Source organism: Anarhichas minor, unplaced genomic scaffold (assembly GCF_050575085.1).
Source record: "Anarhichas minor isolate MPS153535 unplaced genomic scaffold, ASM5057508v1 ptg000025l, whole genome shotgun sequence".
NCBI lineage: Eukaryota > Metazoa > Chordata > Actinopteri > Perciformes > Anarhichadidae > Anarhichas > Anarhichas minor.
The window spans coordinates 6278155-6304652 of NW_027466471.1; the positions used below are offsets into that span (position 1 = coordinate 6278155).

General features: G+C 40.9%; 3 protein-coding genes across 7 annotated transcripts in view; 2 read left to right on the forward strand and 1 right to left on the reverse strand.

Annotated features, from left to right (window-relative positions):
- Window positions 1-3293: 3293 nt before the first annotated feature.
- On the reverse strand, window positions 3294-8902 carry cdo1 (cysteine dioxygenase, type I). The gene is made up of 5 exons (XM_076099599.1): window positions 8632-8902; window positions 7372-7449; window positions 6524-6681; window positions 5349-5518; window positions 3294-4363 (listed from the first exon to the last, which is right to left on the reverse strand). Exons 1-5 carry the CDS (start codon window positions 8799-8801, stop codon window positions 4334-4336), a joined length of 606 nt encoding a protein of 201 aa, XP_075955714.1. The 5' UTR covers window positions 8802-8902; the 3' UTR covers window positions 3294-4333.
- Window positions 8903-12970: 4068 nt separating this feature from the next.
- Window positions 12971-21671, forward strand: ap3s1 (adaptor related protein complex 3 subunit sigma 1). Of its 3 annotated transcripts, none has more exons than XM_076099411.1 (7): window positions 12971-13272; window positions 14901-14992; window positions 15597-15708; window positions 16048-16119; window positions 16615-16722; window positions 18139-18180; window positions 20335-20824. In XM_076099411.1, exons 1-6 carry the CDS (start codon window positions 13204-13206, stop codon window positions 18172-18174), a joined length of 489 nt encoding a protein of 162 aa, XP_075955526.1. In that variant the 5' UTR covers window positions 12971-13203; the 3' UTR covers window positions 18175-18180; window positions 20335-20824. The 3 variants fall into 3 exon arrangements, with proteins under 3 accessions (XP_075955526.1, XP_075955525.1, XP_075955524.1); XM_076099410.1 differs by lacking the exon at window positions 20335-20824 and adding an exon at window positions 20831-20966 and having other exon boundaries at window positions 12972-13272; XM_076099409.1 differs by lacking the exons at window positions 18139-18180; window positions 20335-20824 and adding an exon at window positions 20831-21671 and having other exon boundaries at window positions 12976-13272.
- Window positions 21672-24508: 2837 nt separating this feature from the next.
- Window positions 24509-26498, forward strand: part of commd10 (COMM domain containing 10) — a 58392-nt gene continuing 56402 nt past the window's right edge. For all 3 annotated transcript variants that reach the window (XM_076098782.1, XM_076098784.1, XM_076098783.1), the window contains exons 1-2: window positions 24509-24663; window positions 26096-26186. In XM_076098782.1, coding sequence (XP_075954897.1) covers window positions 24635-24663; window positions 26096-26186 — 120 coding nt within the window. In that variant the 5' untranslated portion in view covers window positions 24509-24634. The remainder of the gene's footprint in view (window positions 24664-26095; window positions 26187-26498) is intronic.

Below are 26498 nucleotides of genomic sequence, written 5' to 3' on the forward strand. Positions count from 1 at the left end.
GACAGCCGGCTGTGATGTTTTGACGGCATGATTAAGTTTTAACTTCACAGTTAATGCAAAGCTGCTACAGCCAGCTACGTCACTGGTTTGGCCATGCAGACCCCTCGTGTACAGTACAATCATCATCATCTTGTGTAACATGTCATAATGCGTGTTGTTAATACATTAATTCAATTTAAAGCATGACTATGTAACTTTTGAAAGAAAAAAATAGCCCCTTATAAACAAAGAGTTGAATTCATACATTGTTGCTTCTAGTCATGCTTGGTCTGGTATGACCATTAGCTCATGGTGGCTAATGTTAGCAATCTTTAGGACCGATATTGCCGTTTTTTGAGGACTTGTAACACAAAGTTTTAGCACTTTCCAGTGACGTTAGTAATAAAAGGAACAAGGAAAGAGTCACAATGAAAGTGACCTTAACTTTGTCAAAGTAAGAGTTGTGACTTCTGTGTTTATGGAAACACTGAGGAAGCTGAAGACTCCTTGAGTACTGTTTTTAAACCCCAGGTGTGGTGCTCTTTATGTTCTACACTGGAATTTTTGGAGAGTAATGAATGACTCTGACTCTTGTGAGTCAGTTTAGATCTGTCTGATGAGTAGCCATTTTGGAAAAAGCGACCAAATGGAAACATTAGAAAAATAACAGCTGAAAATCGAAATGTCGAAGCATGTGAATAGGCCACATGGTTCGTAGAATTAGGGAGCTGAAAGGCCCAGACGGTGCAGGCCCGGTTGGCGTTATCACTCCCATGTAATAAAAGAATGGGCCGTCATGCCACACTGCTGTTGATAACACAGCATATGTGCTATCCGCTGTCTATGAGGCCGCCTCGATAAGTAAGTTATCGAAGCTCTTCCGCTTCTCTCGGTGTCCTAGAAGACTCTACAACATTGGCTTTATTGTTATCGTCACGGCACGCGGTCCCAGGCTCTACTTTGCACTTTCGATCTCATACAAAGCGACGGATTAGGAAACAGTGTGAGAAACTGCCTGACATGTTTTATGATCTCTACCATAACTGACAGCCGCGCCATGGATATGGAGACTATTGTAGGAGCGCTAACAAGACAAGTTCATTTATACCGCCCATTAGCACAAATTTGCCTCAGGGGGCCTTTAAGACTCCCTCTGTCCTTTCAGACCCTCTCTTCAGAAAAGGAAAGTGTGTGTATGTAGGTGAGGAAAAGAGGGGGGGGGGGGGGGGGGGAACTGACGCCACATGAAAACTGACATCCAAATATTTCAGGAAGACACACAGTGGCTACTTCATGCCAAGCCTCCTTCTATCTGGACCAACAGGAGATATCATCCAAGGTTAACAAGGTCTACAATGAGAAAACTGACACGCGTTGTGGTTTGTTCAAACTCTAAGTTCAACAGGTAGCTGGGAAAACGTAACACAGGAATGCAAACTGTGCTTGAACTTGTACCCGTGGGTTACATGTGTCTGAGTCAGCGTCTGCTCAGCATGGGTTCCGGTGGCGCCAAACGATCGGTGCATTGAACTGCATGGGCATCGGTCAAACAGCAGCGGATAATTGAAAGGAAAAGGTCACTCGCACGTGAAAAATTGTATTTGCCCATTTCAGTTGAAACACGGACAACACATAAGATAGAGTGATAAACTTAGAAAAAAAGATAGAAAGTAAAAGAGGACAGGTGTGATTGGCTAAAAACAAATGCAATGGCTTTATTCAAGTGCAGCAGAAAAATAATTGGTAAGTAAAGCATGGCAGCCACAATCATCATCATCATCACTAAAACATGTCCAAACATGCATAATCATTCACTTTAGTTTTCTAAAAATTCATCGGAAGGCCATAATCATTTTTACACTCATTTTCTCATCGCCCTGTGAAATAGGAAGATAAATAAGATAGCATTTTATTGATAAGGGGATCATTGATGGAGTTCTTGGACATAACCATAAAGGTCTCCTGGATGAGCCCATTCAGCCAGGCACATGGCAATCCACTGCTCTAATACAACAGGTGTATCGCTGGGTAATCTAGGTGCTTACGTAACTCTGGCCCGCAGGCCATCCCACGGTTGACCTGCTATGGAGAAAAACCTGAGGACATTTATTTAACACCGTGTGCTCTGAGCGAAGGCAAATAGTGTCGAAATGTGACTGATGACGTGTGTTTATTGCGTCACCAAACTGTCCATCTCTTTTGGAGGGGGGCCTGAGTGAACGAGAGGCTGGATGTTATCAGGAAGAGGCGACACAGATAAAGGGCAGTCAAGTCAAGGGTTGTGCAGAAGTTACATTTGTAATGCCACATTGGATGCGTGGATTGTCTACTTTGAGCTGGGCTGACTCAGTTTCACTGGCTTGTGGTCACTGTTGACTTTATTTGAGTAACTTCCCAGTCCACTTACAGCTACTTTTGCTAGATTATTCATAAAATCACTGACTACACTGTGCATTTCCCCCTTTTTTACACATATACAAACAGCAAAAAACAAATGCAATGGAAAATGCATTGGTTTATACAGTAGAAACCCTGAAATACAACACATAGGAATTGAATCATGTGCCTCTCACCTCATACAGTGTTACTCTCTTGTGTGGTCATAACAGTCTAGCTGGATAGGAAAAACTGGTACAGGGGACGAGATAAAGTATTGGCTACATATCACCGGAGCCGCTGGCAACCATAATGTGTAAATTGTGCGGGGAAATGGAGTTTTGCACGTATGCTCGCCTGTCTTCGATTGCGCCCTAACTTTCAAATTCATTTACTAACACAACACACACACACACACACACACACACACACACACACACACACACACACACACACACAGAGTCACGGTTAACATACTTGGTTGTTTGCCAGGTAGATGCCAGTTGTGCACAGACATCATTCAGTATATCTGGTACTTTAATCAGCAATCTGTTTATTGGTCAAATTGATGACAATCAAAATTTCCCGGTATCAAAGTACAGAGGGCAATGCACTAGCATTGGCATGTTTGCCAGGCTGAAGCCAGACGGGGCTTATCTGTAGATACATTGCTGCACAATGACTGCAATGTACTTTTATGTGACTATTAATGAACCATTAGGGGTTGCTAGCCAGCACTTCCTATATATATATATATCATTTATAGGTGCTAAAGCTAACAAATGTGCACGATAACACCCAGCAGCCCACACCAGAAGGCCCACATGAATGCATGCATTTTGCACAAACAAGCTCTATGCATGTCATGTGCTCCTTGCACACGGTATGAGACACATAGAATTCATGACCAAAAAAAATGAAGACAACACAACATGAGGTTCTGAGAAAGGGTAATGGTGTTTATTGGTCTACAGTTATGGCCAGATTTATCCTTTACTGCATCGCGGAAATCATTTTGACAGTGTCATGAGAGGCGCCGTGCTGTGAAAGCTATACGCACTATATATATAAATACAGCTACAATTAGAATATGCCAAAATCCTGAGAAAAGGTTTGAGTTTCATCGAAACACGTCGTCCGCTAGTAACACAAAAAGGCTCCTACTGGTCAGAGTATGAATACATTTAGGAGTGACACAGAGGCGTGCCGATTTAAACTCTCTCTCTCTCTCTCGTGCTCTTATGCACTCTCCTGCAAATAAATTACAACCATCGCACAAAAAAACAACACAACTCTAAAGCCTTACATTTTCTTTTTTTCCAAATGCAAATAGAACAAACCTTTTTCTTTGTAATTGGGTTATACAAACGATGTTACACGTTTACCATTTTCAACAGATGTTAAGACAATTTTGAGTGGCATAAATTGACAGTAAAATACAGTTATAAAAGTGCTCCACCGATAACAAAACTGTTGATTGCAGAACTGGGTTTTTTTTCCTTTTCTTGAGATATAAAATTTAAAACACTATAACAGCAATATTATCCCCCCCCCCCCCACACACACACACTTTTTTTATTTTATTTTATTTTTTTAATGCTAAAGCTCTACTCTCTGACTATGGGCCATAACTTTACAAAAGAGTGGTTACACAGGTTCGTGGATAAACAGGAATGTTGTTATTGGGAAAGGGTCTCCTCAGGCCCAGCAAACAAAAGGCAGATTCAATCCATGTACGAGCCTATTCATGCATTCGTCCTGTGCTCATCAGTATTTGCCAAGCTCAACACTGGGCAAGCGATAAAGCCATTCTAATTACTGGGTTGTCCTTTTGAACCGGCCCGCTCCTGATTTCTAAATGGGTTGCTTAGTCATAGCAGGTCCACATTTCGCTTCCCCCAGCAGTTTCCCCTCGAATCAATTTCACAACATTGTCATTTTAAATGCCTTCGTCACCCAGAGCCTCCTTTGGTGACCGTTAGTTGTTCTCTTGTGAGACTGTGGATTCCTGAGAAAAAAAAAAACAGACCATTAGTCAGATCATTAGTCACAGAATTACACGTCCCTTCGCCTTTCAGTAAGTCCGAGCCAAAACAGGGTTATTCAGTCAGGTTCCTAATTTGGACCTCAAGTTTCCCGATACGGCACCTAATCGCTCATCCATCCAGAAAAACAACAACAACCTCAGACCACTGTCGAGAGCGAGGGACGTATAGCGAGTTAAGTTCGCTGTGTGCTCACTTACAGTACTTCTGCTATCTTATCTCCTCTGTTTGGTGTTGCAATCCGATGCACTGACTTGGTCAAGGTGTACTTATGCAACCTGTACGTTTCCGATAAGGCCACTGTCAGTGGCGTAAATCCTATGGCGTAGGCGCTCTTGTTTTCACATCCTTGTGTTACTTTCATTCGTCATTTCACAACGTGCAGCGCTTTGGAATTTTAATTTCAAAGGAAACATGTCTAAAAAGTTCATTCTTTTGTCTTTTTTTTAAACGGCGACAACATTTCTTGCATGCCAAAGCAACAGCTTTGCTGAAACAGCAGCACCTGGAAACACATGTAATGGATAGCAAATGGAAACTTTCTGTTAAATCCTTAAATCTCCAAAGGGTGCTGCTTTAATTGCTCATAGGCTGTGCTTAATGAGAGTATCAGCACGCCATAAAAACCTCCCACTTCCTGCTCATAAGGCAGAGTGGGGTGAGGAAGTCTGTGAGTGGTCCTGTGTGTGGTGGTAGTATGTAGTAATGTATATATTTAGGCTGTCAGTGTTTTGCATGCAATGCTATGATTAAAAAGTTGTTTTTCTACTGTGCATGTTGTCAGAATATCACACATCTCTGGGTTTAACTTCCCACAATCATAACTTCCACCTACAGAATTTGACTTTGCAAAGTTTGGCTGTCCAAAGACCAAGAAACCATTCTCTTTGGTTACTGTAGATTTTCCATTGAATATGTATCAAAGCCATAAAAAAAAAAGTCCCTTACAAATGGAGTCCTCTCTCCGTATTTGCTCCAGAAGGTCATCTTCACAGTGTTCCTGTGCCCCGTCCGCTGGTCAAAGGTCTGGCAGGTCTGGAAGGGCGGACTGTACAGGTGCAAACTGACTGCGCACTCTGTGTGGCTGCCGTTTTCCACGCGATGCAGGCCAAGGGAGTCTGAAATGTGCAAATGCACGAACAAGGAAAAAAATATATTCAGACAGCCGCTGGAATGCTGTGAAATGGGGCTTGCGGGCCCGCTCCTGGCAGTGAGACCAAACATCACACCAGGGCTCTGATGGCTTTGAGGAAATACTCAAGTCAGCAGAGATTTTAGGGAGAGAGACCAGCTATTCAAAGTCAGAACTGGCTGTTCCAGTTACAGTCCTGTTTTGACAAAACGTCCCTGCAGAGGTTGGAAACTTCAGTATCACTGTGCTGTAAAAAGTGACACACTTAGTCCCGACTGTTTCAGAGATAATACATATCTCATGTGGGACAGAACGTGTAAAGAACAATTATTTTATTGTTCTGAACACATAATAATGTGAAGGTTTTAACCCATAGAGTGATGCAGGAATGAGGCCTAAAATGCGGATGTAAGTTAGCATTTCTTCTGATTCCTTTGTTTTGAAGTCAATGTTTTTTTTTAATGGGTTTTGCCTGATCTGTGGTTAACACAAGCTCAAGATATTTTAAAGTTTTGTTCTACGATATCACAAAATACATCAGTAAATACCCCTCTTGCAAGTTTTGAGGATTTTCCGTGTCTTAAAAAAGGCGGTTAAATGGCTAAACGTTAGCTTTTTACTTCTGACAACTGCATTAACGCTTCAAAAATCACTAAAGCGGTGTTCATCTGTTGACGGTTATCTTGCTGAACAAAACATAAACGTTTGTTTGTCACAGATGTTATTTTTCTGAAATAATCCAAAACCCAATGGAAACGTGCCGTCGGCTTTGTGTCGACGGAACCGGTGCGATGCTAACTCCCGGTTTACGGCCTACAAAAAATATGTCATCCCTGCAGCACTTTGTGAAGAATCACTATCGCACCTTGCCCCCAAACAAACAAACAAACAAGCATTACTGTAACAGAATCAAGATGCATACATTTCTGAAGAAGGGTGATTCTCTCTTCAAAAAGCAAAGACACAATCAGCACACAGTCCGGTTTCTCACCGTTTATGTAAGCAACCTTGTTCTCCTGGAGAATCCTCTGTGACTTCTGGACCATGTCCCCTTTCGATTTATTGTCCGGCCAGTCAAACAGCGTCTCCTTCAGCTGACCCTGCAGCAGCTTCATGAAACAATGGGAGTCTGTGTGGTCGTGGATGCTGCTGCAAATCGTACGGAAAACGCACGAGAACACAGTGTCAGAACTCTGAGAAGAACACACTTCTCTTTATGACCAAAAAGAAACATTCAAAACAATCTGCCCTGTGAAGGATTTGATGGGATTCTGTCACAAGGTGAGACCGTTTTCAGGAACTCCAGATCTTTTCTTCCTTGTGTCATGACATGCACACTGTTCCTCCAGAGCGGCAGATGCTGTCTCATTATATTCTTTTGAGTAATGACTCAACAATTGCATAACTTTTTTCATGCCGCTCTTGTGAATTACAGGCCGATAAAGCCATGTGTGTAACCATCAAGCCTTACTGTTAGTGCTATCTGCTAGTCAAATACTATGTAATCAATCATATAAAGACATAGATATTATCATGATAACAGACTTAAATGGATCAGTGCGTTTCCACAGGCGTTTGGTTCAGGTGGCGTTTGCTGACATAGTGAGACAAGCGACAGATATCATAAAATAACATTTACATAACTTCCTGTCTGTCTGTAGAACACAGCCCTCTCTTATCTCTATTGACTTGAATTTCCACAGAAGATAAAGCGTTAATAGCTTTATGCAACGGCCATAATAGCTTTTAATCGGCGGTGATCTGTGAGATCTTGCTGATTCCATATTGGGATGAGAAAAACACAGCGTGATCATATTTTGTAATAAACGAGTGTCTCACCTGCCGTGGCCTTCTCCCCAGCACAGAATCATGAGATTGAACTTCCCGTTGCCCTCGTCAACCAAGTTCCTTGTGTACCTGCAAGAGAGGACGATTTGTTAAAAAAAAAACCCGAAAAGAACAGAGAGATAGGATAAACTATCAATGTGAGCACCAATATTCAACCATTATGAGGTTTATTTGATAAAAATGTTAAACTTGATTTTCATTTATAGAGCCACCTCCATTATTCCACAGTGAACCTATCGTGGGATTACTTAGTTGTAATGCATCACTTCTATTGTTAAAAACACTATCTGTCCCCTGAATTCAAATCCTGGGTTGGGGGGGCAGACAACAAAATGGGGTCATTACTGTTCATTGTATGTCCACACAGATAACTTGTTGACAGCCTGCGTCCTTGCTCGGACTGTAAATATTGGTATTTTTGTTCCTACTCCGTGCTATTCCGTCAGTGTCCAAATGTGTTCGAGGCAGCTGCGGCTCAAAGTGCGGACACCAGGCAGTCCCAGTCAGTTGGGTGTGCGTCCGTTCTCGGTGTTGATTGGAGCGCCCCACCCCTCCCCTAAACTAATCAAAACACCGGAGTCATTGAAAACGTCTGAACAGAGCACCCATATTTTGTAGTGAGAAGCCACTCCGCTGTGGAGATAAAACATTTAGAATAAACTGGTTTGTTTGAGGCTATCAGCTCAATGTGAATATGAATTCAGTTTGTTTCTCTCTCTCTCTCTCTTCCCCCCCCCCCCCTCTCTCTCTCTCTTATCTTTAAATAACATGTGACCATATCCCTACTTTGTATGGAAACCACAACATGGTTTTCATTCAAATATAAGAACGATGTTTTTTTGTTTTTTTTTATGAAATTATAAACATTTAGACTGATAGTATCAATGTTATAAATGCATTCAGTAATTTGCAAACTTATAAATAACCCAATAAATTCCCTTTTTTTCAAGGGCAGTTTGTTTTTCTACAGCAGCCAGAAAAAGTGTTTTTTCCCCCCAATAAAAAGTAAAAGCAGCATGCATACAATATAGACACAATAAGAACAAAAGTAAAATATATGATTGGAAAACAAACAAACATTTGGACTATAGTTCAAACAAAAGCACAGTAGGCCAAGGTGACAGACAGCGACGGAGCAAGAGTTCAAAGTGCAGCTGCATCATACATGAGTAACAACTGATTAGTAAATTGCGGTACAATATCCGAAGCATTGCGAATCGCGAGCTTTTTTTTGTTTTTTGTTTTTTTTACCTGTACTGGTCAAACTTTGCATATTTCATCCACTCCTGGGGGTTGCTCTCGTATGCTTCCATTATGTCTTGAACCTCCTCAACATTGATGCTGTCGCTCTCGAAAACTTTGTGCAGGGTTTGGATCAGGTCGTCCAGAGTTTCTGGCTTCACCACCTCGGTGTGCTCCATCTCTCTGCGGAGGGGGGGGAGGGGGGTTCTGTTTTCAGATAGTTCTGCTCAGTTAAAAACAACGGTTTTCTCTTGTACCAACTGTCGGCGAGTCCTTTACTTTTTATAGGCTGGGGCTGCAATTTGGGGGCGAGCTGGTGTTGGACTGTACCATTATGGGAGAAGGTGGACGCCCACAGCACGCAGTCTAATTTAAATACATTTTCATCATGAGCGCAGAATGAAATATTGCCAATAATAGAATTAACGCGGCTGCATCTTCATCACACTCGCTCACTAGCAATAACACATGTTCTATATATTTTCATTTTGCATGCTTTCACTCAAAAACATATGCAGTTATTTGCAGGCAACTTGGACTAATCCTCTCTGAGTCCAATTCCACCACGTTGCCACAAACACAGCCCCCCCCCCCCCCCCCCTCCCCCTCTCTCTCTTTCTCCCTGAGCCATTTCTCCAACAATAGATGTCCAGTCTCGTTTTCTATTGTTTGTTGTGGGCCCTCTCCTCCAGAAACTCAGTCATCGACACACTGCACAAGGTGTGTGTGAGGCTCACAAACAAAGTGGGGTTGGAAAAATACAAGTGCGTGTGTGGGGGTGGGAACAAGTTTGAATGGTGTCACAACAACAAAAAAAAAGGAGGATCAGGACAATGGGAAAGTGATTGATTGCAGATGCTGTGCTAGATGCAAATAGGCACTGGCACATGCACACAGGTGTGTCCTTGTTGCGTCACTTAGGAATCTTGTCAAACAAGATGATTCCATAAAGACATGCAGGGTGTGAGTGAAACATTAGTAAACAATAGTAATATAGCAATTCAATTAAATGAGAAAATAAAACGTGAAAGGGATAGCCCACTATCAGTGAAATGCAAGTGTCAGAAATAAAAGTCTTCATTGGAGCTGCTGCATCTTGGGTATGTATCAGTGCACCGTTTCTATCTTCAGCCCCAGATCACTGACCTGAGACCAGTAAGCAATAGGAGTAACGTTAAAAACGTAACTGTGGGACAGAATAATGTTGTAAATCAGATGCAAACAGTCAGTTGGAGAGGCTCCAGTTGCTGAAAGTACAGAAGAGGCCTGAAGGCACGCAACATGCCAGTGCAAGCTTCCACAGTATTTGATAGAAGTTACTGTGGGACATATGGCGTACATTTAGAAAGTGTTTTATTCCTACACGCTGTGGACCAGTGGTTGCTCAGAAATATATCAAATATCACTGCAGGTGTCAGGGTGCTTGGCTGAGACATTCAGTGCAATGTCTTGCTCGAGGACACTTTGGAATGTTAGAGAAATCAGAGGGATAATGTTTGCTTGAGAGCTGCACACTTTTCACCCTTTTCAGAAAAGGATGAGTTTAAATCGTCAACATTTTACTGGTTACCACAGGTTCGGGTCCAAACCACTGTTAAAACTCAACTTGAGTCGGGGGGGAAATCCTCTCTGGCTGAGGAAGACACGCAGGTCTTAAAAAGTAAAGAATGTTCTTTGCAATGTTCTTTTGCAAGTTGTCCTCTGAAATACCTCATCAACAGCAGATGTGCTGAGGCTCCACCTTGTGGCTAAAAGTTAAACCGACTCTACCCATTTACAGGTGCTGGTCATATAATTAGAATATCATCAAAAAGTTGATTTATTTCACTAATTCCATTCAAAAAGTGAAACTTGTCTATTATATTCATTCATTACACACAGACTGATATATTTCAAATATTTATTTCTTTTAATTTTCATGATTATAACTGACAACTAAGGAAAATCCCAAATTCAGTATCTCAGAAAATTTGAATATTACTTAAGACCAATACAAAGAAAGGATTTTTAGAAATCTTGGCCAACTGAAAAGTATGAACATGAAAAGTATGAGCATGTACAGCACTCAATACTTAGTTGGGGCTCCTTTTGCCTGAATTACTGCAGCAATGCGGCGTGGCATGGAGTCGATCAGTCTGTGGCACTGCTCAGGTGTTATGAGAGCCCAGGTTGCTCTGATAGTGGCCTTCAGCTCTTCTGCATTGTTGGGTCTGGCATTTCGCATCATCCTCTTCACAATACCCCATAGATTTTCTATGGGGTTAAGGTCAGGCGAGTTTGCTGGCCAATTAAGAACAGGGATACCATGGTCCTTAAACCAGGTACTGGTTGCTTTGGCACTGTGTGCAGGTGCCAAGTCCTGTTGGAAAATGAAATCTGCATCTCCATAAAGTTGGTCAGCAGCAGGAAGCATGAAGTGCTCTAAAACTTCCTGGTATACGGCTGCGTTGACCTTGGACCTCAGAAAACACAGTGGACCAACACCAGCAGATGACATGGCACCCCAAACCATCACTGACTGTGGAAACTTTACACTGGACCTCAAGCAACGTGGATTGTGTGTCTCTCCTCTCTTCCTCCAGACTCTGGGACCCTGATTTCCAAAGGAAATGCAAAATTTACTTTCATCAGAGAACATAACTTTGGACCACTCAGCAGCAGTCCAGTCCTTTTTGTCTTTAGCCCAGGCGAGACGCTTCTGACGCTGTCTGTTGTTCAAGAGTGGCTTGACACAAGGAATGCGACAGCTGAAACCCATGTCTTGCATAAGTCTGTGCGTAGTGGTTCTTGAAGCACTGACTCCAGCTGCAGTCCACTCTTTCTGAATCTCCCCCACATTTTTGAATCGGTTTTGTTTCACAATCCTCTCCAGGGTGCGGTTATCCCTATTGCTTGTACACTTTTTTCTACCACATCTTTTCCTTCCCTTCGCCTCTCTATTAATGTGCTTGGACACAGAGCTCTGTGAACAGCCAGCCTCTTTTGCAATGACCTTTTGTGTCTTGCCCTCCTTGTGCAAGGTGTCAATGGTCATCTTTTGGACAACTGTCAAGTCAGCAGTCTTCCCCATGATTGTGTAGCCTTCAGAACTAGACTGAGAGACCATTTAAAGGCCTTTGCAGGTGTTTAGAGTTAATTAGCTGATTAGAGTGTGGCACCAGGTGTCTTCAATATTGAACCTTTTCACAATATTCAAATTTTCTGAGATACTGAATTTGGGATTTTCCTTAGTTGTCAGTTATAATCATCAAAATTAAAAGAAATAAACATTTGAAATATATCAGTCTGTGTGTAATGAATGAATATAATAGACAAGTTTCACTTTTTGAATGGAATTAGTGAAATAAATCAACTTTTTGATGATATTCTAATTATATGACCAGCACCTGTAGTACCACTGATGGGGGATAGTAAACTGATGCACTTGGTTTGATGGAAAATTACATCTAAACTGGTTTTCCAAAAAACTAATGTAACTTTAATGTGGAAAATGAATGAGGTGCTGATGTTCATAGATTGCTTGAATCCACGTGTTGTTTCCGTCTGTTCATGCAAACAACAGAACAGTTATTGACTGGGGAAATGTAATTTCCATAAATAAAGAACAAAAAATGTTCCCACTGCAGACTTTTTATCATTTTATTTTGTAAGTATTTCTAAAACATCTCTGGAACAAAAATGCACGAAAAACTTCCCTTATGATTATTCTTTTTTTTTTACCGTATTATTAAGTACAATCATAGAGCTATTATGTGTGAATGCAGACTTTTGTTTGCGTATTCCCCTATTCTGCAATGTTAGATGATGATGATAATTATTCTTAATAATATATTACCATAGCATGCTTCACACATACAATGTTCACTGTGTTTACAACAAACTGTGGAAAAAACATTTGAATTGTTGAAATTGATGTGTTATTAAATACTAGAAAAGGAACAGGATCAATTGTAATAAAGTGACCGCAGGTGTTATTTGCTAAATAGCCAAAACAAACAACAGCTCATAAGTATCTATACATGGGCAAATTGATGAAAAATGTAATTGTTCTTTACATTTTTTTCACATTTTAGGGGTCAAAACTAGTTACCACTTAAAATTAAATAAATAACAAAAATAAATGGTGTAGCATAAATCATATACATAAGACCTAATCAAAACATTAAGAAGAACAAGGGGACGCAATAAGAATGAATACATCTTTGACAAAACACATGAAATTGAGACAAAGACACAGTCAAACCCAAACCACTGCATGGGTGATCCAAGTTATCAGCAATAAATAATCACATTTCCCCTCTGCGGTTTGCAGCGCCAGACGGAGGTTCGGTTTGAACCACCGCGGCCGCCGTACCAGGAGGAGGAGGAGGAGAGCGTGACTGGTCCTTTGACGTGGAATATTTCCGTAAAGAGACGATGGAGGAGTAGCAGCGTGTAGCTCGAAGTTATCCCGTATTACCCTTAAATCGAGACGGGATTTAGCCCTGAACCCTCACTCGGATCTGGGTTCACGACAGTCGACAGTCTTCCGCAGACTGACCCCTTTCTGTTCCCCCCGCCTCCCTGCACTCAGCTACAGTCATGATTAAAGCCATTTTAATATTCAACAACCATGGGAAACCGAGGCTTTCTAAATTCTACGAGCATTATGTAAGTAACATGTTAACTATTCATATATCTTATCGTTGATAGAGGTTGTGACAGGCGGAAGTGAATTAAAAAAATAGCGAGCTGTGGCTTTTAAGACACTTTGTGTTATGTTTTCTTAAAGCAAAGCAAGGCGGATGTAGCTATACCTTTAAAAAATGCGTTCATGTCATGTTGTCGCAAACTGTTTGAATGGGAAGGTGTGTTCAGGCTACTTCACAAGCGCCCCGTGATGTGCTGTTGTTTCAAACTGGCCCCCCGTGTATAAGATGTCAGTCTGAACCCTTTAAAAAATATATATGAATAATTAAACGTGCACGAGCCGAAGCGAAGCTATCGCATTCCTTATGGAGCCTGTGCGAACAGGACTGTGGCCAAATGATCGTGTAAAGTGCAGCTGGTGAAACCCAGCGAAGTGAGGTCACTCTGTTTGTGTCACATGACTTTAATAAAGCCCTCGTGAGGGTCTCGTGCTCTCACCAGCGGCCTTTCAGCGCTTCAATTAGCTCCATTGTCTTTAGCTTGGAGTGAAGTTTACACACCTGCTCCGCCGGGGAAACTCCGAGCAGGTAGCAACTATACCAGGTTATGTAATATCCTTTTGTTGGGCAAGCTGCGTTTGCTTGTTCTCATAATTGGATTTATATCTCACGGTTGGCTGCAGGCCCATTCTTTGATATTGCTGCCACAATAGCAAGGTGACTTGGACATAGCAACTTGATTAATTGGCAACTGTGTGAACCGTTGGATGTCCTTTTAAAATAAAAAAAAGCTTAACATTAGCTGGAAACAACTTCACAAACGTGAGGTTTGAGGTTTCTTTGTGTGCAAAAATCCTAGCCTGATTCATTTTATTCCTAAAAACACGAGAGGGAAATTGATTATTTTAGCAAAGAGATATCCCCAAATCCCTCTGTTATAACCTTTGACTGTAATATGTCAACAAGATGACACAAGCTGAACCTGGCTTTATCCAACGTTCAGATATCTCTTATGGAAATGTGTGCACCTCAGCACATGTTTAATCAGCTACTGCCTCATTTGCATATTTAAGCATAACATTTATGAAAATCTTTTTATTGTATTTTCTGAATTTTCCTGTCTATCGATGGGTAAAATATTTCATTTATTCACCTGTGGTGTCTCCCCTTAAATATCTATTGCCTACAATATGTTTCATCCCCAAAATGACATAATGCAGAACTCTGACATTTAGAAACCGACTGAGACTTGAATCTTTTGGCCTCTTATTAACTCAGGAAATGATTTGGTGCTTGCAAACAAGCCCGAGGATATTTGAGGTTTTGAACCTAACCTCGTCCATTAGCTAACAATAAGATGAGCCTGCCTTGGTTCAGCTGGCACAATGACCTCACTGCGTGTGTAGCCTGTGGGCACTAGTGTACGTTTAGATACGATAAAGAGAACGCTGAGTGTACTCATCATGTTTTTTCATTCAAAACTAATATGTTCAAGAAAAAGAGAGGCCAAGGGAATTCAAACCGCCAACCCAGTCTTCTGGATAGGCGTAATGAAATGGCTCACTGGAAGCAATTAGGTGCACAAAACAGCTCATTATTCAGCAGCTCCTCTTTGTTTTGACGCTCTCTGTTTCCCCGTCGTTCCCGCAGAGTGAAGACACGGAGCAGCAGATCATCAGGGAAACCTTCCACTTGGTCTCGAAAAGAGATGAGAACGTCTGCAATTTCCTGGAAGGTGGAATGTAAGCATGGCAACAATAACACTGTGTTCTAAACGCGAGTGGAAGTAAATACTGGACTTGATCGTTTTTCGCGCTGTGAAGGAAAGCTTTATGAATGAGAGTCGATGGTAACATCCATCATTCATGAATGAGGAACAAAGTAGGTGTCGTTTTCCCTCTGGAAACATCAGCGCTCGCTCTTCCTCTCGCACTCATTTCCCCTCTCTATTGAGGAACATTTGGGCCACACCAAAGCCACATGGTTATTTTTTATTATAGTGTAATGATTAGGCAACTACTGAGTGTCATCACATCCACCAAAAATCCCTTAATTCACCTTTCCCTTTGTGTGATTACACAGGATTAGGCCGAGTTACAACATGTCCACAGTCACTGAGGTCAAACCAGCTTTCATATCTTTCATATCTTATGTTTCTGTGTCCTATCTTTACATGCGTTGACTCATGTCTGAACACATCTGTGCCATAACATGTTTACGGCATGTTAATGCACAGACTCATGTCTTCATGCCAATGCGCAGCTGCCGGTGATCGACCCGATGGTCCTGCGTGTAATGTATTCCCTCAGGACAGGTGTGATGTTTCCTTGTTCCCCTGTGTTTCAGGCTGATTGGAGGATCGGACTACCGGCTGATCTACAGACACTACGCCACACTGTACTTTGTGTTTTGTGTGGACTCCTCAGAGAGTGAGCTCGGGATATTAGACTTGATCCAGGTAAAAGCTTGAGAAACCAGAGTGTATCTGTTACACTTTCCAAGTTGTTTTTCTTTAATGCCTCCGTGCCAGCGACAGCCGTTATGTTTTTGAGTCGTCCGTCCGTTCGGTCCATTCTCGAGAGCCTAATATCTCAGGAATGCCTTCAGGGAATTAGGCACAAACGTTGATATGCTGATTATGCTGGTTATGACAATTTATGTATATGTATATGACACAATTATCTAATAGGATGAAATGATGATATTTTGGCCAGACATGGATATAAACTGAAACATGACTGGTTGGCGGAGGCGTAGGTGGTGATTTCACTTAACATTACATTCTTTCTATTTTCAGGTATTTGTGGAAACGCTGGACAAATGCTTTGAGAATGTCTGTGAGCTCGACTTAATTTTCCACGTAGACAAGGTAGGAAATGCTTTTATAACAGTTTGTCTCTTTGTTGTGTTGCACATTAACAAAGCCGCTTGAATATTTGATTCTAGAAATTAGTCGTAATATTCAGCCTGATTTATTATTGCCTCATATTACAGCGTCACACTTATCTGCTGTCACAGATTTTCAGTGACTTCCCAGATTTTGTGGTTGAGCAATTGGCCCAGTCATCATTGGTTTGTCAAATGACTGTACATCTTTTAAGCAACTTAAATACACGCTGCAATGTAAATTGTCCATCAATTGATAAATTAATTATTATTTAGCAACTCTTTTGATGATTGATTTGTAGTATTAGTAATTTTTCAAGCAAAAATGGCAAACATTCTCACCTTGGGGAGGACTTGCTGCTTTTCTTTGTCTTCTGTGATCTGATGTGAACTGAATATCAGTTATTTAAACAAGTCACCTAAGGTTAAATCAGTACATTTTGTACTATTTCTATTTGAAATATCTTATTTTGCTCAGGTCCACAACATTCTGGCAGAGATGGTGATGGGCGGGATGGTGCTGGAGACCAACATGAACGAAATCATCACGCAGGTGGATTCCCAGAACAAGATGGAGAAGTCCGAGGTAAGCCTGACCCCTCCCCCGTCCGCTGTATGCCCTGTACGACTTGACCCCAACCTCCGGTACTCTCTGCCGTTACCGTGCACCGTATGCGGGCATGTGTGTCTGCTGCAACCTGCATGCTCCCCTCCAGTAGTGACCCTCGTGGATGCTCTCCCCACCTACTCTCTGAGTGTTCGTGCTCCTTTTATTACTTTTTTTATTTTTCGGCCTCCCAGCTCGCTGCTGCACTGCTCTCAACATAGGTCAAGACTCAACATCTCCTCTCCTGTATCCCTCAGTGTGAAATACAGCATCATATGTCATTGGAGACTTAACTGTACCATTGTCCAGAAGCTGTGACCACTGAATCACCATCTTCTAGTCATGTGGATTTGACATATCTTGGTGAAAGCAGGCTGGTTGTAGGCTTCTTATCATTCTAGAGGAGGATGTGAATTGAATTTATTGTTGGAGTGAAAATGCTTTCTCAGTGTCTTCTTGTTACATCTATAAGCCCGTGTCCTTGCTTAGATATCTACTCTATGCAAGGACACGGCTTTGCTTTCCATACAGCTTCTGCGAGCAGATAAACATTTGTCTACTTATTGGAACCTTTTAATCAGAAAGACAGCCAGAGACAATTTCATGAAATCATTTCTGTTTTGCCTAATGTGGATTTTAGCCCCCGACGGTCCTCGAGCTTCAGTGGCTTTGTATTTAAATTGCTCACAAAGCACTGGGATGAGGTCTAAACATTGAGGCAGAGTTATTGGGGAGTCCTTTTTTTCGACTTTTGCAATGAGAAACGCTCACACAAAGTTGTAGAAATTTGTTGTATTAACAAGGAGCTGAAGGGGTTACATTGTCAGGGTTTTAACTGGCTGACCTCACTTGTGCGCTCCAACATTTGAATTCAAGTTTAAGTGCTAACAAAGTAAACATTTTCTAACAATCTGACCTGCATTGTGTGCTTTTAATGACACCGAATCTTCTTTTTGATTGATGTTCTGTAAGCAGAGTCCTTTACTGTTCTACAATCATCACAGCTGCTCCGTCCTTCCCTCTTGGACCTACCCTAGACCGCAGTGTGTTTTTCACACTGATGCTAATTCAAAATGGCATTGTCCTTTTAGAGGGCAGTGTCTGGGGGAACAAGGAATAAGCTGTTCCACTTCCAGACTGGCAAAGACTCATTAAGTGGCATTCGTGTTTTTTTTTCACCAAACTTTCTCAATTATTATCTGTATTTCTGGCGATAAGACTGATTGTGGGCAAAGCTTCAGATCATTTTTGGCTTCAAAGATGTGGTCTATGATAGGTCCTTTCACTTTTTTTCCTGTGGAGATAAACTGTAATTACTTTAATCTGCTTTAACATTCCTCATTCCTCTTTTTCCTGACCCTGTCTAGTTCTTTCCATTCTTCTCTCTCTTTACAGACGTTTATCTTTCAGTCTACCAGGCAGGACAGGTAGACACAGGTACTGCTAAATTTACAACCAAGTACTGTAACCTTAACTGAAGTTTATCCCCTCCCCACCCTGAGACTCACCAAAAGGCCCTCCATGCAAAAGCAAGCTGACTTCACTAACATACAGTAGGAATCTTCCATGGCAGACCCAAAAATGTTTTGCCACCGGTGACTGTACAGGTGGTGGATAATAGAAGCAGCTGACGGTATAATGCAGTCTACTACAATCGATAAATAAATATAATAAATACTATAAAGTTTGTAATGTTGAGCTGCTGTTACTTGAGACTGTGTCACAGAGATGGTTCTTCAACTCTATGCTAATTTCTGAAGCTGTAGTTTCTGGCGGTGCATTGTACATAATGTCAGGTGTACCTATTATATTGTCCACCCGCTGTAGTTTAAAGAATTATAAATAAACAAGCTTGAGAGGTTTATTTTACTTTCATTAACAATTATCCTTAATTGTTCTTAAGCCCATTTTTTTAAAACAAAAATATGATAATTATTAAATGAGAGTTGTCTTGTTGTGTGGCAAAAGCATGTGACTGTGACACTATCAAAACTTGTCCGGCCTAAAAAGACTAATTCAATATTTTGGGAAATATTCTCTTCTGCTTTCTTGCAGTTAGATGAGAAGATATGGTAGATATGTAGCTACAGATAGACTTTTTCACTGTCATCTTCTTTGATATGTATGAATTAATATTACTTACACTTCGATGGTGATCGCTGAAGAAAATAGACCAGATAGTGCCTCTCAACCGATACATCCGAACCAGGACAAAAGCGGCTTGCACAGTCCGAACCAGGACATGTTTATGTAGCTACAGCTAGCAGCTAGTTAGCTTAGTTAGATAAGAAGATATCTGCTTCCTCCAGCCTTTGTGCTCAGCTAAGATGAGCTAGCTGTAACTGTTACCAAAGCGCCACAAGAGTGGTATGAAGCTTCTCAGCTAAAGAGCAGGTTAGCACATCACCCAAAATGATGACTTATTCCTTTAAGGCCTCACCCTCTAAACCACACGTATAATTTGCCTCAAACCAACAATATAAACCCTCTACTGTAGACTTTTTATCCCGTTTCTCTCACAGACAGAAGATGGAGTGATGCTCCAGCATTCTATAATTGTAACTTACATAGACCAGAGAATCGAGCCATTGTCGTGTGCTACACAGCTGCTGTTGCTATTTCTGTACATATTAATCACCCAGCGTTTGATTAACAACCCAGTATTATGGACTTGCACAGTGGGTCTCCAGGCTACCCCACTGTGAGGAAAATATATATATATATCTTGAGTTTGACTCCTGAATACTGAGCCCATGTGCTGGATCAGCATTCCTCCCGGTATACGCCACGGTCGTCTTTCCCTCCAACACAAGTCTCCTTGATTCCTGGCAGAAGGAGGACTGCCCCATAAGACAAACGGTCCATTGAAATAACCTTGTGAAAACAAGTGAAGTGGACGAATCCACATTCCAGACGTAGCTTCTGCGCGTCATATCACTAAATGATTTACGAGGCTGCTCGTTTGAATGTGCTCCTAACGGAGGCAATGAGAACATACAGCTCTCTAGGGTGGCTTAAACCCTATGGGTCATTTTTGGGTCTGTCTGCTGAAGATTCATTCGGGGGATCTCTAACCACAGTGACTCTCAAATGTCTGCACGTACACTTGAGACGAAAATGTCATCATTCACTCTCCACGGATGTTTTTTATTGTTCCAAAATAAAGCTAAACTACCCTGATGCTTTCCTTTAAAAAAAACGCTCAATTGCTCTTCAACGGTTACATATTGAGATTCATTGTGTTAGAGTGAAGTGCCCCCCTCTGTCCCTGAGAATAGATTTCCCATTGTACTTTAGTACGACCAGACTCACAGCCTCCTCATGTCATCAATAGTTAACACTTTAGCTTTGTAAATGGCACAATATTCTCATTCCGCCACTCACAAATATGTATTGAGATAGCTACAGTCGTGTGTAGTCTTTTCCAGAAGTCATCGAACCCACTAAAAATACAGTAACACCTGTATTGTTATGGCTAATAGTATGTTGACATGTTTTCAAAATATGACACAGACATTCTATACAAACCTATCTATCCAAACATCATTACCCGTCTTCACATCCAAATCCATTTTTTTCTTCTTTACCCAGTTCTCTCCTTGCATTTTTGCCCTTATCGGTCCTCCAGAGTCCGGTGGGTTCACTTTCCAAAGCAACGCAGCCTTTTGTCCATTGGATGAATGTCCAGTACTTCTCAGTACATCAAACTTTAGCGAATGGTCTAGTACAGTGTGTCCTCACAGTTGATTCATAATTGCCTCTGGTTGTGATGTAAGTCATTATAGAACCAACTAGTGCATGTGCATATGAAGCTATGAAGGCATCTGAATGTACATTTGCACACATTGTCTGTCTTAGTCGCTGTCGGTGCTTTTGCATTTTGTCAGCAGTTGACTGTTTGTTTTATTTATATTTTTTGTCCAGTGCTTTGTTTAGCACAGTGTGTGTCCGATGTCCACTGTTCAGTGTGTTGTTGTGTAACGTGTTTTTTTTTTTTCTTTTTTTAATCCACTGATTTGTATCTTATCAACCCCTCCGTGTGCGTGCGTGTGCGTGCGTGTGCGTGCGTGTGTGTGTGTGTGTACAGGCCGGTATTGCAGGAGCGCCTGCTCGTGCCGTGTCAGCTGTAAAGAACATGAACCTGCCGGAAATGCCCAGAAACATCAACATTGGTGACATCAGCATCAAAGTGCCAAATTTACCCTCCTTCAAGTAGTGGCAGCGAGACCGTGAAGCTGCAGATGTCAGCCAATGTTTACCGCAATGCAATCTGTTTACCAAAACCTCAAATTACTAACTTTTATCCAAACTATACAGCTTGAAGGTACTGTTTGATTTGATACTCCTTGTTTTGGTGTTATCTCTCTTTTTTTTTTCCTGTTAAAGGAAAAAAATAAAGGTTTTACGTGTTTTGTTCGTTCTTTCTGTTGGAAGGAAAAATGAAGTATTTATTTATTTGTGGTACATTCCTTCTTCCTCGATGGAGGTTGGTTCTCGACGTTCAGCTGCTACAGACCAGATCTGTCAGTTTGTAACTGAAATGATTTCATGTTTACTTAAAGGAGAGAGCGTGGCAGGTGGTGACGTTGTGGGACAGTCTTATTGGTTTGGTTATTCCAGACCAGAGAAATGAATCAGAGGAAAGAGCATGAAACTATTTTGAATTCCAAATGGCAACAGGTCTGCCACAGTATTGACAGTCATGCATTACAGCTCGTTTGTAAAATCAGTGCAAAGAATATTATTGTATTACAGATCTGCTGTGTGACAGAAACATGGATATATATGCTGAAATGATTCTCTTTTCTTATTTGTATGCAAACTATTTTTAAATGATTAATCATGTCTTATCAAATGATTATCTTAATTTGAATCTGTGCATGACTTTTTTTCCCTCTTTTTCAACATAATAAACTGTCAGAACTCAACCTTTGTCTTTGCCTTATTTGAGATTTACTCTCATCTGATATTGCCAACATGGTATACTTAACAGGCCGTATGTCTGTAGATGCAGCATGTCATTACGTCGTCCCTGGTGATGATGCTCCACTGACGACTATTAATAATTAATTAAACATCACTTATGCTTTATACATCTGTTATGAGCAGTTCTTAAGAATACATTTTAGGTTGTGAAAACTCTTTGCCTGGTCAGCCCATTTCCACACTTGTAGGAAAGGGCTGCATGTGATCCGTTAACACCTTATGAACCGTAATATATACAGTGGGTACGGAAAGTATTCAGACCTTTAAATTAGCCATTTGCTAAAATCAAAAAAGTTCATTTTATTTCTCATTAATGTACACTCAGCACCCCAGCTTGACAGAAAAAAACAGAAATGTAGAAATTTTTGCAAATTTATTAAAAAAGAAACTGAAATATTACATGGTCATAAGTATTCAGACCCTTTGCTCAGTATTGAGTAGAAGCACCCTTTTGAGCTAGTACAGCCATGAGTCTTCTTGGGAATGATGCAACAAGTTTTTCACACCTGGATTTGGGGATCCTCTGCCATTCTTCCTTGCAGATCCTCTCCAGTTCCGTCAGGTTGGATGGTGAACGTTGGTGGACAGCCATTTTCAGGTCTCTCCAGAGATGCTCAATTGGGTTTAGGTCAGGGCTCTGGCTGGGCCAGTCAAGAATGGTCACAGAGTTGTTCCGAAGCCACTCCTTTGTTATTTTAGCTGTGTGCTTAGGGTCATTGTCTTGTTGGAAGGTGAACCTTCGGCCCAGTCTGAGGTCCAGAGCAATCTGGAAGAGGTTTTCTTCCAGGATATCTCTGTACTTGGCCGCATTCATCTTTCCTTCAATTGCAACCAGTCCCTGCAGCTGAAAAACACCCCCATAGCATGATGCTGCCACCACCATGTTTCACTGTTGGGATTGTATTGGGCAGGTGATGAGCAGTGCCTGGTTTTCTCCACACATACCGCTTAGAATTAACGCCAAAAAGTTCAATCTTGGTCTCATCAGACCAGAGAATCTTATTTCTCATAGTCTGGGAGTCCTTCATGTGTTTTTTGGCAAACTCTATGCGGGCTTTCATATGTCTTGCACTGAGGAGAGGCTTCCGTCGGGCCACTCTGCCATAAAGCCCCGACTGGTGGAGGGCTGCAGTGATAGTTGACTTTGTGGAACTTTCTCCCATCTCCCTACTGCATCTCTGGAGCTCAGCCACAGTGATCTTTGGGTTCTTCTTTACCTCTCTCGCCAAGGCTCTTCTTCCACGATTGCTCAGTTTGGCTGGACGGCCAGGTCTAGGAAGAGTTCTGGTCGTCCCAAACTTCTTCCATTTAAGGATTATGGAGGCCACTGTGCTCTTAGGAACCTTGAGTGCTGCAGAAATTCTTTTGTAACCTTGGCCAGATCTGTGCCTTGCCACAATTCTGTCTCTGAGCTCCTTGGGCAGTTCCTTCTACCTCATGATTCTCATTTGCTCTGACATGCACTGTGAGCTGTAAGGTCTTATATAGACAGGTGTGTGCCTTTCCTAATCAAGTCCAATCAGTTTAATTAAACACAGCTGGACTCCAATGAAGGAGTAGAACCATCTCAAGGAGGATAAGAAGAAATGGACAGCATGTGAGTTAAATATGAGTGTCACAGCAAAGGGTCTGAATACTTATGACCATGTGATATTTCAGTTTTTCTTTTTTAATAAATTTGCAAAAATTTCTACATTTCTGTTTTTTTCTGTCAAGATGGGGTGCTGAGTGTACATTAATGAGAAATAAAATGAACTTTTTTGATTTTAGCAAATGGCTGCAATGAAACAAAGAGTGAAAAATTTAAAGGGGTCTGAATACTTTCCGTACCCACTGTATATATATATATATACTGTATATATATTTATATTTCCAAAAGGAAAGGCTTAACACCAGCCAATGGGGCTTTTGTAATAACCTGGCAACCCATAATTTGTCTTATTAATGTCTCCACAGACCTATAAGGCATTAATAAATAATTTATGAACCATAACAAAAGCATGAATTATTACATAATCCCTGATTTATTAGAGAGTAGTACTAGTAAGCAGTGGTGGAATGTAGCTAAGTACACACTTAAGTATTTCCATTTTATGCTTCTTTATACTTCTACTACTTCTACATTTATGATGGAAATGTTGTAATTGTTACTTTGCCACATTTATTTGTCACACCTTTACATATAAAAGACATGATATGCATACTTGATAGGATGCAGTACTATAATACTAATATACCACATTGTCAAACAAGAACAATGAAATGCTTGTTAGTGACAAAAACTAAATAATATATTATGAACTTTGAAAAGAGCCATTTTACATAATGAGTCCAATTACTTTGAACACTTTCTGATAATACTTATGTACTTTTACTTAAGTAACATTGGCTTTTATTTGCAATGGAGTATTTTTATTTTTAGAATATGATATATGGTACATCTACTAGCAGTGAGATTATTAAGTGTAACTTAACCTAGCCTTTTTAAAACATTGCTTTAAAACAACAATGATTCTTCTGCTGTCGCGCATTTGGTGCCGGCTCTGTTTGTCCATCGCTTATTCCGTAGTGACTCTTGTAGCAGATACTTTATCGTGCGCAGCTTTTATGCAATTTACGGTGCAACGAATTATATTGCGTGGTCACAGTGGCTTTAATATACAGTTGTTGTCGACACTGTTGTGTTAGAAATACAGCAGTGACACACTTTTAAACTTGAATTCATTTGTCTCTATAGTTTATCTATTTGTCTCGATCCTGCATTTTACTGCGCATTATCGCGCAGCTTTGACTGTCACGTGAGTCATCTCGTGACATCAGGAAGAAGGAATGACAACAGAGAGGATGCTGCTGCTGCTGCTTTGACACTTTTCAACTCTTCATTTTCAGAAAGCAACAGACAATAATGACTTCTTTTTTAAAAGAAACACAAAGGTAAGCAGCTTTTATTTTTGTATTTACAGAAAATAAATCCTTCCAGTAACGTTATCTTACGTGAAGAGACCTGTAGCCAAATCCCGAGAAAGGAAGGCATCCTCAAAGTTACCGGTATTGTGATCTGGTGCATACATGGACCTTAGCAAACACGTTACACTAGCGTGGGAATGACTTACGTTACTGCTGTCCTCATTAAGCTGCGTGTTAATTCGGTTTTCTTGCTCTCTTACTTCTAATTCGAAGTAACATTTAACTTGTCAGGAAATGTCCTTTTAGTCTATTTCCTCTTCTATTAAGACTTTGTACAATCAACCACAATATTTCAGACGGAAATGTAAATTAAGTAAAATCTTAAAGGATACATTTCACTTTGCAGACAAAAGGTTTTAGACTTACAATTTGTTTCCAAAACATGTAGCTATGATGCACTGTTTTCGGTTAACTAGGTAGCATTGGGCAATCAAACCAATGAAATACAACACATGCCATGTGTGGACTAACGTCAATGTAGTGTTTTTCACTACATTGTAACGTCAATGTAGTGTTTTTGCGTGTGTGTGAAAACGTCTCAAATGTGTCAGAGCTTGTCATTTGTATTGCATCAATGTTTGTAGTGCTACTACCTGACTCAAGTAGGAATTCTCCCTTCTGATGGAGTGTATTAGCTTTGTGGTACTAACTTAGTTTTTAATGCACACATGTACAACTCGTGAAATAGCTGTGAAAACAGTAGGGCTGCACAATTATTTGGAATTTCATTATGGGCTACTGCATATTTCAAATCACAGGAGGTGCACATATTTGTTTAAGGCGAAATGTGTGTCAAAATACCATTTTAAATTAAATATTGTCGTGCTGCAGAGACGTCCTATCCTGCACATTATATCCATAGAAAACATCTTTGTTTGGTACAGACAAAAATCAAACCATATTAATTTTATTATGTTTTTCAATTCCCTCAAAAATCACAAATCATATCCCTATTACAATATCAGTAAGAAAATATTAAAGTTAGATATTTCTTTCAATATCATTCAGCATACAGCCTGTTTACTCTGCAGTAGCTATTATGTCTGTGTGTGCGTAGTAGTCTTAACATTTATGTACACACGTGTACCTTATTTTAGGGTGCTCTCTTCACTCTTCACCCTCATACTGATGCTTTTATCCCCGTGGAACCTATTGCAATATATAGAAGACACTTCTATTTGCTGATGCTGTATGTTGTCACTGCTGTATTGTTTATAGCTGATGTCTGTTTGTTGTCAATGTATAGAAGTGCCTTTTGAAATGCAATGACAGCCAGCGTGACACACCTTTCATGTATGACATCAGGCAGTGAACCGTGATTCTGTTTCTTAACTCAAAAGATCTGAGCGCTTTCTGCGCCGCCGTCATTAACACTCCCGACTCTTCTCTCCGAACACAGCATCAAAGAAGCGGTGACTTTCATCAACGCGATTGATGTGAACAAGTTCTCCAGGCTGATCTCCCGCATCATACAAAAGCTTCATCTGAAGGTGCGGAGACTGCGCACACTGTTAACCGAGCCAAAGACAAGAGGCTTTTGAGGCTTTTTGCTGCAAAGCTGTAGTGCCAGAGAGAGCAGTGCATGCATAATGACTTACTGGAGCATCAGTCACACACTCGGCTCTAATGAATGCACACGCATGCCTGGCCCTGTGGAGGAGGTGGCTGTCAAGGTGTCAGTCATTAATGCTAAGAACAATTTGTCTGTTGAGTTCTGTGTTTTGATTTGCTGAGAGAAAGTAATACACCGTTTGTTTAATGAGAATATTTATAAAAAACACATTGACATGTCACAGCCTGAA